Here is a 20,638-nt window from a genome sequence, read left to right as displayed (position 1 = left end):
TGTCAGTGTGAGAGGAATGACAAATTAACAACATAAAAACAACACAGACCTGTACCCGCATGGAAATACAACCTACCTCTGCACCTTTGTTGAGTATTTCAGCAGCTTCATCATATTCTGGTTTCATCTTCTTGCAGTGGCCACACCCTAAAAGACACAAATACCACCCTGCAGTTACTTTCATGTTGCAGCTGTAACAGCCATAAAAAAACAAAAACAACAAAAAAATAAACCGTTAACAAGGAGGTTCAAGATGACAAAAAGGAGGAGGAGGAGCTGGAGCCCAAACCCAGCTGACATTGAGAGGCGGCGTTCACCCTGGAAGGGTTGCCAGTCCGTCGCAGGGCTTGCGTCCACTGCTTAGATCTTTACTTTTGAGTTTTTGTCAGCTTCTACATCATCACTTGTGAACGAGGGATGGAGCTATGTAATGATGATAATTAAGTTTACCTCAGAAATATTTCTTGGTCAGCTTAGCATAAGTACAGCATGTGTTCTGGTTGCTCTACTAGCGTTTTCTGTAGTTGGTAGAGGCGACTTTTCGAGGCGTGGGGCACTGGGGCGTATGGCATGATTCTGACACAAGCTATATCCCCCTGGTGAAACTCCTCACTATCAGGTGCAAAGATGCAGCTCATGACTTTGCATGTGGCAGAGTAAGCATGGAGGAACAGTGACCAAGACAGTTTGGAAATGGGTAAAAATGGTGATGTACAATGGTGAAGAAAAAAAGGGGCCAAAAGCTTTGAGGAAAATTTTTTTTAAAGAAGAACTGAATCCATGAATTTGTGATGAGCCCATTATGGCAAATGTCACACTGCCATTAACAAACACCATACATCTAAACATAAACAGATTTGAATTGAGAATAAATTAGACACAGCAGCATAAATCACCTCCCACTAATGCAACATTTAATAGTAGAGGTAAAACTGTATATTCCAGACGAAAAACATGTCCATTAAGCCAAAGCTAGCTGAATTAAATGGTGTAATCTTTGCACAACATGACATCCTCAGAGCTGTCTTGTTGAATCAGTGCGTCAGCAGCTGAAATGCTCGGGTGGCTTGCTGTTTCACCCTGGACGTTTCAGGGCGTACACTGCTGACATGTAGATGCTGATACGGTAAATGGGATGACAAGTGCCTTGCATGTTTACTGAAAGGGTTTAGTCATGTCTGATTAAGCATGTTAGAAACAAACTAAGCGAGACTAAAACCTTGGTGTGAGCAAGGAAAAGACCCCTGAGTGGCACCAAAATTTATTTTCAGGAACTCACAAGGGGACTACATTAGAAACAAAAGCAGAACCTGTGGCAAAGGCTGCAATGAAATTATGGGTGTTTTGAAGCTCCTGATGTGGAAAGACAAAACAGGGAGAGCAAAGAATAATGACAATGAGAGGTGGAGGGCAGCTGGGAGGGTGGGTACAGTTTTTATTATACAGTGTGTGTGTGTGTGTGTGTGTGTGCTTTTTGTTGCTAAAAAACAATGAAAATCTAATTTATTACATACTCATGCCTTCATTAACTTACTCTCTTAAAAAAAGTTCAAGAACATATTGTTAAATGATGGAAATCTTTATTTCACCCACATAATATCAGGAGATGAAAAGTAAATGAGCTTATGTAAAACAGTTACTTTTTTAAACTGTGTGAGTACGACAGATTTTGTATTGTAAAAGTTTGATAAGACTTTATAATAAGGGTACAGGGGGATGGTTGTTAAGTGGTATCTAGTTAACAGTTAACTCATATGTCTTGTCATAAGCGGTAGTAATGTGAACTTTACAGATTATAGCAATAGTGGGTGGAAAAACCAGGGGACGCTGCTGTTGGGTGAGGGGTAATTAATGGATACACGATCCCCACATGACAATAAAGGTCACAAAGAGATTCAGTAAATAGGTAATTATGCTTAAGAATAACTGGGTACAAACAAATTATTAATATACTTTGAATGCAAAGCGTTCAACAACAGGTCATTCCAGTGAAAGTCACTGAATGACAGTAGGATTGATCTCCCAGCTCAGGTTTGGGGTGGTGGTGATTTTCCTGAGTTGAGAACAAACAATGAAAGAAAATGTATTCCATTGCAGCAACTAGGTACTCTTCATCTCAGTATATTTTTTTTTATTAAGGAGGAGGGAAGAATTAATAGAGTTTTTGCTCCGTATAACTGAATGTGTGTCAAGGCATCATGAATAGCTATGTACTGTATGAGCCACGTTTCATACTGCATGTGCATTCATGTGCTGTAAATACTTAAAACAATACTTGTCTCAAAAATTGTACAGGATTTTTTTTTTTTTTCTAAAGATGTAATAAACAGGCTGTTTTGTCAGGGATGAGTGGTCGAGGTGTATGCTCACGGCACTGTCGTGCACAGCTGCATGAAACAAAGCTGGTACATTTCCAAACCTGGTAAATTGCCCTTGTCAAAACAGTTCAGAAATTCCTTTCTTCAATATACAATGCAGTACTGGAGCAGACCATAAATCAAGTGCGATATGCTTTATGGAAAAAAAAAAAAAATTCTGCTTCACTTTCAATTGAGTTGTTGTAGTGTGTGATCGTGCAGATTGTGTTTAAGCTTATCAGTGGGACAGTGACTAAAAAGACTTTGTTTGACCCTTGAAAGTGATGAGTAAGAGAGAAAACCAAATGTCCGTCCTCTGCTCTGCATTACCCAAGGTGCATGAGGTGCAGAATTTGTGTGTGTATGTGTGTGGGTCGGTGTCAGAGACATGCTGAATATATTGCTGATTCAGATGTACTGTGGGTTAGAAGGGCTCAGAGTCCAGAGAATGAAGGAAAACTGGCCACACACCGCTTTAGCTGTAATAAAAACTGATACAGGCTAAAGTGGAAAAAAGTCGTAAAGTCATCTGCTCTGGGTGCCCTGAAGGAAACCGAGCGTGTGGCTACTTGCTGCAGCACAAACAAAACCTTGTAGGGCTCCAGGATGGTCATTTACAGCTATGCCCCTGAACACAACTCCATATTCTCCCATTCTTGCTCCCATTAGGTGACATAATACGGAAGCACTCGATCAACTTCCACTGTTATGCGGACAACACACAACTTTACTTGTCGATGGAGCCAGACGACACAAGCCAGTTTACTAATCTGCAAGACTGCCTGAAAGACATTAAATCCTGGATGTCTTCTAACTTCTTAATGCTAAATTCAGATAAAACTGAGGTCATCGTGTTTGGACCTAAACACCTCAGGGACACCTCTCTAATCGGATCACTACTCTAGATGGCATCACCTTGACCCTGAGTACAACTGCAAGGAACCTTGGAGTCATTTTTGACCAGGACCTTTCCTTCAGCTCCCACATAAAGCATGTGACTAGGACCGCCTTCTTCCATCTGCGAAGTATCGCTAAGATTAGGAACATCCTTTCCCAGAGTGATGCTGAGAAACTGGTGCATGCATTTATCACTTCTAGGCTGGACTACTGCAACTCTCTCTTGTCAGGATGTCCTAAATACTCTCTAAAGAGTCTCCAGCTGGTCCAGAACGCTGCAGCGAGGGTTTTGACGGGAGTTAAGAAGAGAGAACACATCTCTCCCACTTTAGCTTCTCTCCACTGGCTTCCTGTAGGATCTAGAATCGACTTCAAAGTCCTTCTGCTGACTTATAAGGCTCTCAATGATAAAGCTCCATCCTATTTGAAAGAGCTCATTAGTACCTACTGTCCCACCAGAGCACTCCGCTCCCAGAATGCAGGTCTTTTAGTGATTCCCAGTATCTCTAAAAACAGACTGGGAGGTAGAGCCTTTAGTTACCGGGCTCCTCTACTGTGGAACGAGCTCTCTCCATGGGTCAGACAGGCAGACACTTAACTACGTTTAAGTCCAGGCTTAAGACCTTCCTCTATGACAGAGCCTTCAGTCAGGACTGGTTCAAGTAGCTCTGAACCATTGATAGCTATGCTGCCCCCCTTTTATTCCCTACTGTTACACCGGCCCGCGCTCCCCTTCCATGAACCAGTCTGCCATCCAGTCCCCCATCAAGCTGGCTTGCTCTCCCTGCCTCCCCTTCCAGAAGCTTCTTTCTTCAACTGTTATTAACATTTCCATGTTTCCCACATTTTGTATTTTAAACTGTTTTCTTCTCTGTAGCAACATCTACTGCACGTCTGTCCCTCCTGGTGAGGGATCCCTCCTCTGTTGCTCACCCTGAGGTTTCTCAGATTTTTCCCTGTTAAAAGGGATTTCTATGGAGTTTCTCCTCAGTCGATGTGAGGGTCTGAGGGCAGAGGATGTTGTTATGATGCCATGTGAAGCCCTTTGAGACAGTTTGTGAAAACGGGCTCTACAAATAAAATTGCCTTGCCTTGCCTTGCCTATTCAATATTTTGCCAGCAGATGCAAAGCTGTGTTTTGGACTAGGATATAATCTGGCTTCATTTGGAAAATGGCAAATTGAGTCTTAGGTTTTTTTCTATGGTAAGGAGCAGTACTCCACTAAACCCAGCTGAGTTGTGTTTAGAGGCCCTGTTGAGTAGTGGAAAGAAATGCAAGCTGATGGTGGAGGTTGGGGGACCATTTATCTTACTTTGACAGCATGGTCATTAAGAAAGTGCATTGTAGCAGCAACAGTGGGCATATATGTGTGTGTGTGTGCGTGTGTGTGTGTGTGTGTGTATGCGTGTGTCTGAGATAGAAAGACAAGAGGTGTAATTGTGTGCAGTAAATGTTTGTCATGATGTGAAATATGTGTTTCGTATGTGTCCAGATGTCTGTGCGCATGTTGAGCTAAAAGGACTTGATGCAACATGTTTTAGCTGGTTGCCCTTGATGGATGTGCGTGTGTGGGAGACTGGCTGCTGTCCACAGGGTGAGTCTAGGACAGGACATGAACCTGTGAAGGAATGATATCATATAGAGAGCGGGAAGACTAGTCAGCTTCCTCTTTTGTTTAGACGCCCCCAAAATAATGTGTTTCTGTAGAATATGGAATGTGAACAAAAATATTCAGGTACATTTTTGACGCTGCAATGACAAGTAATGACATATACCAGAAAGTATGTGGTATACTCGCATAATACCTGATTTATTTATTTATTTTATCTGTTTATTCATTTAAAATGGACAGATCACATCAATTAACCTTTTTAATTTACACCTAAAATGCAAATATGCCAGAGTTAGCAAAAAAGCTAATTTTCATCTGCAGTCCCTTGGCAGGTCAACATATCATCACATTACATTAATAAGTGAAAACAAAGCATGATAAGGTATAAGACCTCATCCTGGACAATTCAACTTGAGGGTCTCCTTCTGTCAGTTGACATTTGACTGGCACCAGCTGGGAGTGGGGATAATTACTGGGTATACCATCTCAGTAGCCTTACTTGTGAAGGTAATAAACATGCTGGTGAAGGCAACCAAAACAGAATGACGGGGCCCCCACAGCAAGTCTGGAGTGAGGCAATCTCCTGTCAGAAACATCCCATGAACAACCTCACAGTTATAAAAACCATGTCCCATGAGCCAGCAGGATCACACAGCAGTTGGAGGAACTTAATGTCGACGCACAAGTTTTACACCCACAAAATCAAGATCCTTGGTTGAGAAGGGAGGGACAGAGAAGTTTGGGTTCACATCGGGAAACAACAAATGTTACTAACAGAGAAACCAGTGAAGAGCCTTGCGAAGGTCTTCAACTGTAACCTCAAGGACACAGACTCCATCAAGACTTCTCGTACTGAGCTACATGGCCTAAAAAATTTGAGGCCTGGGCCTAACATCAAGGAAATCTTCTGGCCTCGGTTCATCTACTAAGTCCCCATGACATTTGTGGAATGCCTTGAGTGCAAAGTCACTGTCACAGATATCACTGTAGATGGCTAGGCCTGCCATGCAGCCCAAGCACCGTTGGGCTGTTTGGAACAGCAAGCTCAGGCTTCTGTCCAGCTAGGTCAAGGAGGAATTCATTGTGGCACAGTATCATTTGCAGTATTCTAGACCTACAGAAGTGTGTGATGCAGGAACTGATGTGAGGACAGGGCAGTGCAAGGCAGATCTGGACTTGGAAGCCTAACAGCACCCATCTCAATTTGACTGTCAGCAGGAAAGAGAGACAGAAGGTGATGCAGGGACAGGTATGAACTTCAGTGGAGAGAGATGAACCAGCAGAGCAGTGACCATGAGGAAAAAGAGTGTCTTGGTGAAGTGGGAAAGGGCAATGGAGCCGAGTTTCCCCTGGAAAAATGAAATGGAACTCCAAGCAGATCAAGTTAATGATTCAGGGGGTATATGATGTCCTCCCAAGCCCATTTGTGTTCCAAAACAGGAACATGCAGGCACATACGGAGCAGCTGCTGAGGCAAAACAGGGTCCTCAAGTCAAGCACTGATAGTACATTGGGTGTGGAGGCTGAAGCAATCTCAAGAAAGAAAGAAGGCAAACTTCCAAGGATTGGTGAAGGATTGTCAGAGGAATGGATGGAGGATCATGTGTATTCCAATTGAAGTGGGCAGTTGAGAATTTGCCAGTCACTTCCAAAACAAGGCCTATGGAACTCTAACAAGTAAGAATGTAGATGTGGCAGAAAAAACCTCCAGGACAGATACAGGACGTGTGGTCTGGTCAGTCTTGGTTGGTTCACCTGATGAAATGTGTCTATTTTATACCTGAAACTTCCAACGGATCCAGGAAACAACACTGTTGATGTGTCTAAGTATGTGCATCAGATGATTCTTTGAACATTGTGGCCTAATTCACTATACCATGGGTTTTCCAAATCTCAGATGGTGAGCCTCCCCTTAGACAGCTTGGAATAAGGAACCCTCCCTAACATCACTTGTAATTAGATTTCAAGCATCTACCATTAGATGCAATCAAAAAACAAAAAACTGGTCTGGCCTGAGTCATTTTTGTAGTCCCTGACTACTGGAAAAAAACATGAAAAACGGGGAAATTTTCCCCAAACTACAGTATCTCTCAACCATATACTTCTCATCCAAGTCACATGTATTCAGTCTATTTTACACCATATCCTCGATAACTGATATTTTTTCCACTTCCAGTCAATGACCCTCCCATGATGGCGCCCCCCTGGGGAGGAACACACCTAATATTAAAAACTACTCACAGAACTGCAAAGTTAAACTAAATAATCTTTCAAAGTTTGACAGTAAGCTTTGCACTGTACAAATTTTGTATTCATTTTTTAACAGAATTATTTCTGTGCATAAAGAGAGCCAGTTTTTTTCAAATTTATTCCTAGAGGCCAGCATACATAGGGTGTGTGCAGCTCTATAAGTCAGTGTGGCAGCTTGTGTTGATTTTACCAGAAGAGCACTGCCTTGACAGCTGCGTCAAACCAAGCCCGATCCTGGTGTATGCCAGCCGTTACTCTCACTCTAGTTTGAGATTTTTGAATCCCTATTGTTTTAACATTTAAAACAGATCATTCTGAAAATCAAACTATATCACTAGGCTACTATTACGTGGCCAGTCACATTCACATACAATTAACCTTCAGTAATGTTGTGTAGGAAATATTTGACAGTTTTAATTGTCAGCAGGGGAAAGAGGATAAACTGTTAAAGATGTTCATTTTAAAGCAGTGAACAGAGCAGTGTATCGTGAGATGCAGCAGTGTGAGAGTGCTAATGTGGTGTTTTAAACACTTCAACAGTTGAAGAGTGTGTTTGTGCTCTGGGTGGAGTGCAGTGCTCGCAGCAACCTGGAGGTATGAAAGCTCTGCAATAAAGTATGTGATGTAATTTTGAAAACAGTGAAACATCGTTATCGTGAAAGCTAGGGAAGAGGACCAGTCTTTTCCATTTTGATTTATTTCTCATGTGTTTTTACAGCATACAGCTGGGGATAAGCACAGAGAGGTTCAACTGATGGAGGAAGTAAAAGGATTAAGAGGTGGGTAGCATAGATAAAAACAGGTACAAGGCCAAAAATAAAAAAAATAAAAAAAAGCAATTGTCCAGAAATCCGTGGAGATTGTGTTGTGTCAATGTTGCACTCAGAATGCATTTCTAAATGGGGTGGAAAAATTGAATCTATTTGCATGATGTTACAGGCATGGATCGCATTCATCGAAATGCAAAATGTTAGAAATGGGAGAGCAGGATAAAAGCTGGGTAATATGGGAAAAACATATTACTAAGTGATTAAATCTGGCATGTTTACAAAGGTCCACGTACCAAAGGCACAATGGTGCATGAATGAAAACGACAAGCTGGGTTACGTGAACCACACGGCAATGATTGCTTTAGCAAGTAAGGAGATTCTGTGTGTGTGTGTGTGTGTGTGTGTGTGTGTGTGTGTGTGTGTGTGTGTGTGACCTACCCAAAATGTTATGTAATTTTGAGTGTGACAGTGAAACTTTGATGCTATTTGTGTTTCAAAATAAAAGCTCAGATAGAACCAGCTTCAGTAATACAGTATCTGTATTTTCCTCAGCTAGTGATTTATGGTAAAAGTCTGAAACCAGCATCAAGTGACCCTAATAATGTGAAATACTGAGTATGGCTAACCTAATAATTACATTAATAATTAATTAGTATTTCATCATGCTTCCAGAAACACTGACAATTAGAGTACCGAAAAAAATTGGTTCTGCAGCTGAACATTGTCCCTACTCTACACAAGGAAATTGTTGATTTAACACAAGTCTCAGCAAACTTAGTCAAGCTAGACTCAAATACGAATGCAAGTTCTGTCTATTCTGCACAACCCACAGCAAAAAAGAGAGTGGTTCTGTAGTCAGTCCCCCAGGTGTCTATAATAAGAGAAACAGTGTAAAATCAAACCCTCACTCCTCAATCTATCAGAACCATGAGGAAGCAGAGCATCTTGTTGCGTTTACAAAATAAATCCATTGAAAGGATGTCTATCAATGATCCTGTGCGACTCAAGATCATCCACAGCATCTAATTTTGTGTGTGGAAAATACTGGAAATATAGACGTGAGAACACTGGGTATCCTACTGAACTTTTCTCAAAACCACAGCTGGAGGACCGTGGCCCTCACAAGTTTGTCAAAGATGGAAGTGTTTCTTTCTGTTCCTCAGTGTGCAGTATATATGAAACCATACTGTTGGGCCAAAGTGAAAGTTAAGAGAACCAGTCTGCACAGGCTCGTGCTGCCTTCTGAAAGCTCATGTCTTTTTTTTTTTCTCCTCACAGAGGGTGATTTCTGTTATTTAAGCTGTTATCAGAGTTTGACCTCCACACTTGCGGTGCTCCCCCCGCCGAGCGAGCCCTTCAACACTCACGCTCGCGTGTTTCAACAATGGGGAGTCAGCCAGTCAGTCAGTCCCTGACACGTTCAGGCCAGCACGATACCTCATGTCCACCAAAAACAACATGCAACTATATAATTTGGACCCCATTTGATACAGTCATGGATGGCTGGGCACAGCTTCAATTTTCAGCACTTTTGATAATAAAGACTGTAGTAGAGTTTTTAAAACCTCTGTTTATAATATGCTTTTTGATTTGTCTTTCTCTTTTATACATCTCTATAGTATAAATACTCTGTTGCTTGGACAAAAAACATTTGAAGTCATTTTTTTGCACAGGAATTATTCTGCAGATATTTCATATTTCTTAAATCTCATGCCTGGAAAAAACATTAGCTGCAGGCCTGCTCTTTCTCAACAATACTTACAAGGGGCGTAGAACATGACCAGGGCTGCCGGATGTTCCTCAAGGAAGCTGTCAAAGGATTCGTCAGTTAGGTGGAAGACCGGTGAGTCTGTTTCTGACCATGGCACCTCGGGGGTCTTTGGCTGGACAGGCTGTGGGCTGACACAGGAAACAGAGACAGCAAGGGTAATAGAGGTGAGGGATATTTAAAACGTGGACACAATCCAGCTGAGCTGCAATCTGTATCAAGCAAAATCAGACACAGATGTGGGCCCTACTTGATCTGATATGTCACACAGACACACAAAAGCAAAACGCACACATCTGGACTGAGGCAACCCCGCCTTGGTGACATCACAGTGCTGCATTGCCAATAACGAATGGACAGAAGATATAAACAAGCGCACACTCCCCTCAGTTTTGCACACATGGACATAAGTAAATTTAAAAAGACACACATTTCACTTATGTAATCTTTTCCCTTCCTCACACAATGTGGCCTGCCTGAGCCAACGCGCTATAGCTGCATGCACTCCAACTGGGCTGTTGAGAAATGCGGCATCTTTTCTCCACCATGCTATTCATCTAATATGTATCTCTCTAAACTACAATCAAAGTGAAGTTTCGCTTGGTCCGTGTCAGGTGACATGTTTGGTTATTTTTATTCTGTGTGAGGTAAAAAGTTCTATCACATTATTAGTGTAAGAATGCTGAATAGAGCAAATATAATCCCCAAGGACACTGACTCGTAACCCTACTACAGTGTCTATTTCTCTCCTAGAAACTAGAGTAAGTCGGAATCGGTTTCAAGCAGGTGCCAAGTGCAAAGTATGAAAGTGAGGAAATGCACTATTTCAATTTTGCATAGGAGTGACAGCAACTTTCTGACCTCCCTTTCCCAGAGAATGAGTCATAGTGGGGGTGGGGATTGGGGGGGTTGCAGCTGCACCCTTTTCCATCAGTGAAAACAGCAGAGGGCAATGATTTAGTTTAGAAACAACTGATAAAAGAGCGAGGAGTAGAAAAACTGAGACAACTGAATTTTAACTGAAATTTAATCAAGGTGGGAGGCAAAGTAGGGTGGATAAATAGAAAAAGCAGATTAAAAACTCTTCAGTCCTGCAAAAAACAAAAACCCATAATGCACATGAATTCTGTAAAGTTAGATATCTGTGGAAAAACATTTCAAAAGTGTTCACTGCAAAAGCTTTGGATTTTCCTCTGCTGGATCTGCATGGAAAAAAAGCATCCTTGCAGATGTGACAAGGCTTTCAAGGAGAAACAGGAGACAGAATAAAAGCTGTGTGGCGGTCATATTAAGTTTAACCACTGTATCAGATTTAGCGAGATATGAGGTGTAATAACATACAGAATCATCGCCATATGTAAAACACAGCAGCCATTCTGTCAGCTTGACTACTCCTTCTAAAACTCACAGCAGACCAGTAAAGGCTTGGGGCAGGGAAAGTGGCTCTGGCTCTAGCACCTCCGGGCTAAAGAGGCAGTCGAGGAAATACATCCTGTGCCTCTCTCCCTCTGTTTCCCAGCTCTCTGCCCTCTGGATAGTTTCGGCTTTGCTTCCAGGCCATTGACACAATTTGGGAAAAAAAAAATACAGATGGAAGGAAGTGAAAGGGAAGCAGGGGAGACGAGTCATGAAGGGCGGCGGGGGTACAAGCTGAAAGCATGAACAAATGTGAGAAAGAAAAATGAGACAAGAAAAAATACATAGTGGCACGGTGAAAGAAAAAAGTGATGCCAAACAAGTAAGGGGAGAAGTTTAACTGACAGAAGGCAGGGGTGGGTTTGGAAGCACATTTTCAGACAGACAAGTTGTTACCACTGGCGGCCATGTTTTTAAAATTCTTTTTATTTTTGGAAGGCGAGAATGCCAATGAAAACAGAATAGCTGGTTCACTTGAGAAGATCAGTCCACCTTAAGTAAGCCTGGCGAAGTTACTTAACTTGGGCTTAATGTCATTCTTTCTAATCAGCAGGTGAGACCTACAACATGCCACCGGAGGTTTGCTTTGTGAATGCCAGCATTTATTCAGAAATAAACAAAAGGGTCGAACTCACTTCTTCATCCAGTCAGCGATATCCTTGGCTGTAGCTCCGTAGTTTTCATAGTGGTGGAGGAACTTTCCCTTCCTAAGAGACAAAGCCGAAGAAGAAGATGAACAAAAAAGCAGCAGTCAGTAAATTACACAATTATGGCTGCTGATTTTTACATTTTGTCTAAAGGGAGTAGTCCACAGAAAATCACTTGTTAATTCACTGCTTGAGTGGGGGATCTGAAAAGTTTCTGGCTTGCGCCTTTATGAATCACTGTCGTGAAAACTGTCAATACATCAGCTTAAGTTGGTTAATGACTCGAAAGCTAATTCAACTTCGCTGCAAATACACCTGAGACCTTCAATGCAATCCTCCTGGATCATAATAAGCACATAACGGTATTTTCCACTACTTCTTCCTCAGTTTTGGCTATGAGGAGGCACACTTAAAACAAAGAAACAGACATTATCAGTTAATTGGAGATAACATAAGGATCAACAGTAGAGGAGTGTACTGTATAACACTGTGTCTCAAGGATGTAATAGTATGAAATCATCACTGTTGTCATCATTATATAGTACAATTATTGGGGGTATTGAGGTTGGCAATGTCGTATACAGCATGAAAATAGTGTTATAACTTTATTTTTTAGTAACTCTGCAATGCTATGAGCTAGGAACTGTCTTTACCTTAGAGGCTACCTGCTGCATCCTTCCAGCAAACGGTACGGAGCGACTGTAACCCTTTCAGAGAATTTGTCATTCAGCCTTGTACTTCAGCAGGATCGTTTGTCATGGGGCAATAAATAGTAACACTGAATTTGTTTTATGATTATATATCAATTTTCTATGTTGACAACTTCGTCCTCAGCTGCCTCTTATCTTACCAATGCTTTTCCTTGAGTCTGTCGACCAATCACAGCAGCTATACAAGGCTGTGTACACATCAACAAGCTGCTCTAGATCTGAGACTCACCCTATCATTGTATCTCTTATATCTTCACATCTACTCCGTACAGTCCCCTGAAGTGTGTGGCTGCTACCGTTTGTCGATTCTACAGCAGCAATCACTTACGATTTCCAATCATGGCAATCACGCAATTTTCATGGGAATTTGAGTTTGAGCAATAGTACTATCAAAGAATTCCAGGGTGTTTATCGTTAAGAGGAAACCTGGTGATCATTACATCTTAAGTCTTCACTGTGCTCATTTTCTTCCCACAAGACAGTGCTGGACTTGGAATCCATTGTTGTTAATCAACTGACATGTAAAGTTCAAGAAGTAAGACGTTGATATTTTTATATTCATTTTGAGGTGGTGATGCTTTAGAAATTATGTCTTTGAAATACAGAGTTTATTGAAAGCTACACAAAACACAGACTGAAAAAAAAACAACAAAGAAATATTCTGTATTGGACATATTTGGCATATACTTATTAATAAGAACAGAGCACCGTCAGTGAGCACTGGTGGGTATTTCCTTGAGAAACATAATCCAGATCACGTGTGAAGGACCAGAAGCAGGATCTAAACACACCCCAGTTTCTAAATCAAAGAGTTGGATTAGACAGTGGAGAAAATGAGCAGCTAAAAGGAGAGCTTTGATAAAAGGCTTAAACGAAAAGTTCAACAGTGATTGATACTCTATCCTCTGTCTTGTATTTTGTATGTCGAGCTTAAAAGTGCATCTACGAAATGCCACCGACAAGTTGTCATGCATTTGAAATGAGCTTGAGTCATCTCCTCAGTTCTTGGCCTGAAAAGATTACTCAGAATTACCTCACAGGAAGAACTTCATAAAGTCTTGTATTCGCTGTGACTAACAGAGGCTATGGTGGCTCAGACTAGTGCCAAAGGATCGATGTCAGTAGTAACTGGCTATGGGCCACGTCAGTCTGCAACCCCACACGCTGAGGACACCCACAGTTACACATTCTGGAAACTCTGAATGTGATACCTGATTACATTCACTGGACTGGAGCTTCAAACGTCCATGTGAAGTGACCTGATTACTCTTTCAGGGAGTTGCTGCTTGGAATTCAATCAGCAAGATTTCTACCAACTCAATATTTGCTCTCAATATCTCTACTGCAGTAAAGACTAGACCCTTGAAAAACGGAGCAAATGTGACATTTATAGAATTTGCAAGGCAGATTTATTCTTGTTTAAGGACAGAAGGACACAGCAAGGAGAGAGAAGTTTATGGTTTGTTATAGTTGACAAAAAAAAATTGAACTGTGCTGTTGTGTTTGGTAATAAGCTTTCTCAATCTGCAGGCCTGAAAAGGTAAAGGGCCTTGAACTCTTGGTCCACCAGCGGGTGCAACGGTGAGATAACTCCGGTGGTTTGGATTCTGTTTATCCTTAATTGATTAGCTGCTGTTTATCAGTGAGGTTCTCATTACTAAAGCCAATGGACTGGGATGGTCATTAGCTAGCACAGCACTGACACTAATGCGTCCCAAAGCTAACACAGACCGGCTGTGGCTGTAATACACCATGGCCATTGCCTGCAAACACACAATACTTTCACAAAAGCACATAAGAATGAAATGCAAGGAATAGGTGCGTGCGCGCGCGCGCGCGCGCACACACACACACACACACACACACACACACACACACAGACCAACCACAGAGGCACTTAATCAGTCCTGACCTAATTAAAAGGCCAGACTGGAAAGACAGTATTTAATGTGGAAATGGGGATGATAAATCTAGCGCGGGCCGAGTAAGAAGCGGAGAACAGAGCCGAGCTACGTTGCAGCAACACACAGTTAGCAAACATAGGAAACAGGAGGACTGCTGCTCAGGCTGTCACACCAATAGAATGATTCTAATCGCCCCTACAAGAGGTCTGGATTTAAAGGTTCTTGTTTATATTCATCTGTTTTTCAATTGCAAAGATTCTGAAGTTGAATTAAAAGGCACAAGAAAAAAGATGGGGGGTAAGCTTTGCCCTCTGGGTTTCAGCAGTAGCTCTGAGTTTAATACCCTCTTTGTTTATGACATTGTTGTAAATAATGAAAAAAGCTTCAATGTAATTTCACTTTTGGATGCAACCTTTTCATGCATTCTCTATAGATCCCATCCTTCAGCCACTCGTCTGATATTTATACCCTAAACCATTGTTTTTGTTTTTACAAACCAGGTCATCCACAGCAGGGTGCACCGTGTTTCTCTACATTTTGCAGGAACTTATGACTGACTGCAGAGGGGAAGTTGTTGACCAGAGACTAAAGAGATGCAGAAACAACTTACGTCTCATTGTTTATCTTGTTATAAATAGATTTACATATCTTAAAACGTCAATTTTCCACCCAGTTGTCGTATGCGGCTTCAAGCATTGGATTTTGTGTGTATGATTGCCTGACTGGTTAACTGATATGCAGTTGTAATGTCACATGTCGCCTTAGGGTGCCCTTGAAGATTAAAAAAAAAATGTAGACATAGTATGTTAAAAGCCTTTCTTAGTCAGGCATATCAAAAATTAAAAAGACTCATTTTGAGTCATAAGGACATATGCTGACACACAACAGCACTGAGCGCCAACACACCAGAGGCCCCATTATTTAATGGAGGGTTTTTTTTGCACAATGTGGTTCATGCCAAAAAAACGGATGCATCACAAAGCAGCTGCAACAGCAAGTTTATGGTGTTGCTTCACCTTTTCTGGTGAGAAACCTACAATAGTAGTCTCTACATATATATATATATACACACACACACACACACACATATATACATGTATATGTCTCTGTAGACAGAATTCACATCACAACAGGCTCATGACCATGGACGACAGTGAGGTGTGTGGTTGTGATCAGAATGAGGGCGAGATCTGAGACATGGGCATGGTCTGTAAGCAAAGGAGCTTGAAGTGAAAGGGATTTTTACGACATTTTTTCAAAACAACTTGGCATGTCAAGGCCTGAGGATACTTTGTTTACTGTGAATGAGCAGTATCAAGGCCTTTTATGGTTTTAATATGTATTATTACACGTTTAAAAATCGGTCCCCATTCACTTCAACTGTTTGGATGACAACTGCAATACTTTTTTCCTGTGAAACTCCACCAGTGTTTTGTGGACTAGAAAGACTTCAACTAACCTTCAATCAGCACGAGGGTGAGTAGATAATAACCTACTGTTTTGGGTGAATTATCCCTTTAACATGCAGCCTCATCCAGAAGTCTCCCTAACACTGCAACTCAGTCACTCCTAACATCCTTGACTATTCCCTGTGAGTTGACTTTATTCAAAGGCAATACCTGTTCAAAAGGTATTTGGACAAAATTCTGAAACTTCTCCTCTCTTCTATAGCTGCGAACCTTGAAGGCCACCTTACCAAGCTTTAAGTCTGTCACAGTCATGTCTGCTGGTGTGAAAGAGACCTGTTTGAAGTGGCCCTACTCTGATGTTCCGCCCCTTAGAAGTGAGGCCCGGGCCCAAAGTGAGACAGATGAGTCCTCTACTTACTCAAAGTAGCAGAAGGTTGGATAGCCTTTGACGTTGTACTCCTGCTTGAGGCCATCAAACTCAGCTGGGTGCACATTCATCCCTGCCAGCACCTTCGATGAAATAAAGGAGGGAACACGGTGAATGGGTTGTCAGGGAGGTAAAAGACACTGAAACACGGTTGTCATGATCAGAGGACGGCAAAATAAAGATGGATTATGCCAAAGAAGAAAAGAGAAGCTACTGTGAAAGTACAACAGGTGTGGTGAATACTGATGGCCAGGCTGTTATGGAACAATATAACTCGGCATCAACATTGAACTTTCCCAGAAACACGACATGGGAACTTTACAGGTACTGACATAAGTATAAGTAACAAAATGTACACACAACACACACGATCAACTTATCATTAGAAGTAGTCGGCTTGTTTACATATTAATGGATTTAGACAACTTGAATGGCTTAACAGTCCAGTTAATTTGCTGAACTAAAAATCTGAACCAAATACAAAATAAGACCATTTGAGGAAAATAAAGTTCACCGACACACTGCCAGCACTGAGGGGCAGGCTGCAGATTTCACAGCAGAAAACCTTGCCAGATGGATGACGAGACACTTTGCCATTCTTTGATTTTTCAGAATTGTAGGTGTAAGGTTCCGACAAACAGGATGAAAGCCAGCGGCATTGAGGTGCAAAGCATGCTGGGCAATGAGCAGCATCAATCATGCGAGGATTCTTTTTTCTCTAAGCTCTTGTGATAATAGACAAGTTCAATGAATCTCACAAACATGTCGCAGACTGATGGATAACAAAAGTAACCTCACAGGTGCAACAGCAAAGGGGCGACCCAACCTGACCCCGTCTCTCTGACACCCTCCAGTCTCTACCAGCAGTGGTAGAGACACCACACCACTGTATGGCGCTCTTCCCCATACAGTGAATATTCCCATCGTAAATTTTAAAGATATACGTCTAATTTAGCTGTACCACAATCACCATACACAATACAAAAATGACAATTATCTAAAACATTAAATACAATGTGTAATAAACTGAATTTCTAACTACTCGGTTTGTCTAACAAGGTCACGGACATCTGCTGGAGTCCTCTTTTCCCTCTTGGCTTTTTTTCAATATGCACACTCCATGAAAACCTGATCCCTGACAGCCCCACGTAGTATTTTCTTACTGTATGACTCAAAGGCCTTGATATCATGAAATATACCGATTATCATGATACTCACAATTATTTTTGCAGTTTTAATTTCGTCTGAACAAAAAATTTGTGCCAAACATGTCTTGAAAGTTCTTTAGCCGATTGATAGATAAAGGCCTGCTTGACACACATTAAAAGGAAAATAACTAGCGACCATAAAGTCATGACATCTGCGAAATCCAGCTAATTGTCTAATACTTTAATGTATGCTATAATGGGTGATACGTAATAGAAATGAGTCTTTTCAAGTTAAATCAGAGGAACTAAGGGTTTGCATTTTGTTCAGTGGTTTGTTTGGTGCATTTGACTTCATAATCAGGTCTGACGAGGCTGCATTAATGGGCCGACTCTCTGAAACACATCACCCACTGACCTGAAATCTACAGGGAACGGTCCTCCCTCAACCCCCAGAGGTCTGAAATCTTCTGAGTTCAAAGGAATGTCAACTTGATGTGCCGTGACATTTCTACCCGTGAGAGATCTCGCTGGCATGGTAGGAAACTCTGAGCACCTCTTGACTTTCAATTGGATTCAAAGAGCCAAAAACGATCATTGACGCATCACCATATTTGATTCCTGAATATGAATGTATGATGTATGTAGGATTTTTTTGCAACAATGTTCTGGTTTTAACACATAGCTTATTTGTAATGATCCAACATTAAAGTTGATCAGGTCTGCATGTCTGTCACTGAGATGCTTTGTGTTTTTGTATTTTGCTTTGTTCTTCTGAAACGATCAATTTGTCACAACAAGGGACAGTAGAAACATGTGCGCGCATGACCAAACCAACGAACGTGTGTACGCGCACCTCTAAACATTTCCCTGTGCCATGACACTGAGGCAATAAAGGTGGCTTAGCTGCTGAAATGCATCTAAAATTTTCACATGCACAAGCCCTTCTAATTTCAGTCGAGGGAGCTTGAAAGCATCATGTTCATTTGTCGTTTAGATTCTTAATTATTCTCTGATCCTTTGCATGCTTGCTAATCAGATAAACATGAAGTCAATTATCTTTTCATGTAGTTCTTGCTTTATGTGAAGCAAACATGTCGCTCTCCTTCAGCAGCTGCATCTCCCTGCTCTCATTATACAAAATGATTTTCCTCACATTCATCTTTGTCTGCGGTGAGATGAGAAGAGGTGTTTATGACACATTGGCCTCTGTGTCCTTCTATGCTTGGATCTCTCCAGTGCTGTTAAAAACTTTCAACAGATGGGAAAGCTGGGAAATGAAGTTTTCTTTCTAGTGTGATACTGCCTGTCTGCCAACTGATGACAAAGGTCTGTAGGGGAACCATGACAGCAAACGAAGGAATCAGGAGGTTTACAGAACTTCAAGAAGTAAACACAGAGCTAAACTAATGTTTACTCTATAAGGAGGTGGTAAACATCACCTGGAAGGTCTTCAGCCCTTGTAGCTGCAGGTATAGACGGAGAGAACACACTGTATCTCCCCAGCTCCACTTTATTTCAGAATTCAGTTTCTATCTCTTTTAAATCCCTACATTGAACCCAACTTCCATTTCATTTAAGCACCTTCTTTTGCACCGAGGCCCCTCAGATTCATCCACTTAACGATGTTAAAAGCCGCACAGTCCAGGATCGAGACAACAGAAGATCTTGCTTTCACTGCTCAAAACTGTAGAGTCCCTCAATGTCAGGTGAGCTAAGTCACACCCACGTCCTCAAAAGTTTTTAAAGGCAAGATGAAACTGAAGCGCTATTTGTTTCTATATATTTATGTGTATCCAGGAGAAGAATTCTTCATGAATAGTGAGTAGCACTTAAATCAGCGAAACTATAGGTACTTTCTGTGGAGCCAAATCTGTACATTGTACAGTAAATTGCAAAGCAAATTTAATCATGCAACTTGTGTGACCTTATCTTTATGAGTAATTGGATAGTTTCCACCATGTAACACATCTACCAATTTTGAAATATTTATTACGCCGCTTTTAGAACCATTACATAGGCTCCCCGTGTGTTTTAGGATCGATGTTAAAGGTTTTTTTTACTGGTTTTTAAATGCCTTAATGGTCTTGGGCCTTCTTATCTTTCAAAAATGGTTTTACCTTATGAACCCTCACGGACCCTGCGCTCCTCTGGCAGCGGGCTTCTAGTCATTGCTTAAGTCAGGACACACACCCATGGCGAGGCGTCTTTTCAGTATTAGTCCTCGTCTTTGGAACAGCCTGCCCGAGCATCTCAAGGCTGCAGATAATGTTCATGTTTTTAAGAGCAGGCTCAAGACACACCTTTTTTAGCTTAGCTTTTGATTAGTATTCATTTTACACAAGACATTTATTTATTTTACGCCTTCATTTTGCATCTATTTATGAATTTTATTATTTGCTATCTTAATTTTAAATTATACCATTTTCTATTTTAGTTCTTAGCTTTTATTTGTATTTTACTTCTTACCTATATTTATTCTTCTATCATTAGGATCTCCAGTGTTTCATCCGAGGGAAGCCCTCTGCACCGGGAGTGGTGGTTTTCTGCTCCTGGTGCAGATGGCTCCTCTGATGGCGCTGTCTCGTTTTTTTGGCTGGTTCATCTGTACTCAGCCTCTTGTACTCAGCTGAATGTCCACTATTAGAGTGTGTATATGTGCATGTTTGTGTATGACTGAAACAGTGTGTGTGTGTGTATGTGTGGGTGAACGGTGGGGTGGTTGTGGATTTGAGGGAATGCTTTTAATTGTTGATGTTATGCAAAGGTTGGGGTGGGTGGTGGGATTTGAGGGAATGTTTTTTTTTATTTTTATTTACAGCACTTTGAGTTACATATATGTACGAAAAGCACTTTATAAATTAAAGTTTGATCGAATGACTGACACACAACCCTACAGACCAGCGTTTTCAAACGTCTTTTCCCAGTTGTCAGAGACAGGGGCTTTGACCTTGTCATCTTGATTTTCTCCCTTATTTGTGGTGCTGTTTTTCACCAATCTCTCTTATTGGTGACCATGATATGTTTATCCTCTGCTTTTGTAGTACCCTTTTTCTTCCTGGCCTTTTTCTATCATCATATCATCAGTCTCTTCAGAATGTAGGGAACTCCTTTGTTGGACAGAATTAGGCTTTTTGCAATTTTTCTTTCAGAGTATCCTTCTTTCCTCAATGTACAACCTCATGCACACTCTCAAAAGTCAATGACTTAAAGCGAATAATGCACTTTATAATTGTTTTTTTTAATTTTGCACCGATGTCATGACTCTTGGAAATCTTTTCAACCCTAAACCTACGCCCTTTTTTTTTTTTTTTTGACATTTATT

At 41.3% G+C, this 20,638-nt stretch overlaps 1 protein-coding gene across 1 annotated transcript in view; it reads right to left on the bottom strand.

Moving 5' to 3' along the window:
* The window catches only part of pdia5 (protein disulfide isomerase family A, member 5), a 66,182-nt gene that overhangs the window by 18,537 nt on the left and 27,007 nt on the right, over positions 1–20,638 (bottom strand). The window contains exons 9-12 of the mRNA XM_086220872.1: positions 16,160–16,251; positions 11,707–11,778; positions 9,650–9,786; positions 77–147 (exon numbers count right to left, since the gene is read on the bottom strand). Of these exons, the coding sequence (XP_086076998.1) occupies positions 77–147; positions 9,650–9,786; positions 11,707–11,778; positions 16,160–16,251 (372 nt within the window). The remainder of the gene's footprint in view (positions 1–76; positions 148–9,649; positions 9,787–11,706; positions 11,779–16,159; positions 16,252–20,638) is intronic.

This window comes from Aulostomus chinensis, chromosome 12 (genome assembly GCF_037954235.1).
Source record: "Aulostomus chinensis isolate RoL2024-O1b breed Wild chromosome 12, RoL_Achi_v1.0, whole genome shotgun sequence".
Classification (NCBI taxonomy): Eukaryota; Metazoa; Chordata; class Actinopteri; order Syngnathiformes; family Aulostomidae; genus Aulostomus; species Aulostomus chinensis.
Note: the sequence above shows the minus strand (reverse complement) of the source record. Positions and strands in the feature narration are given on the sequence as shown.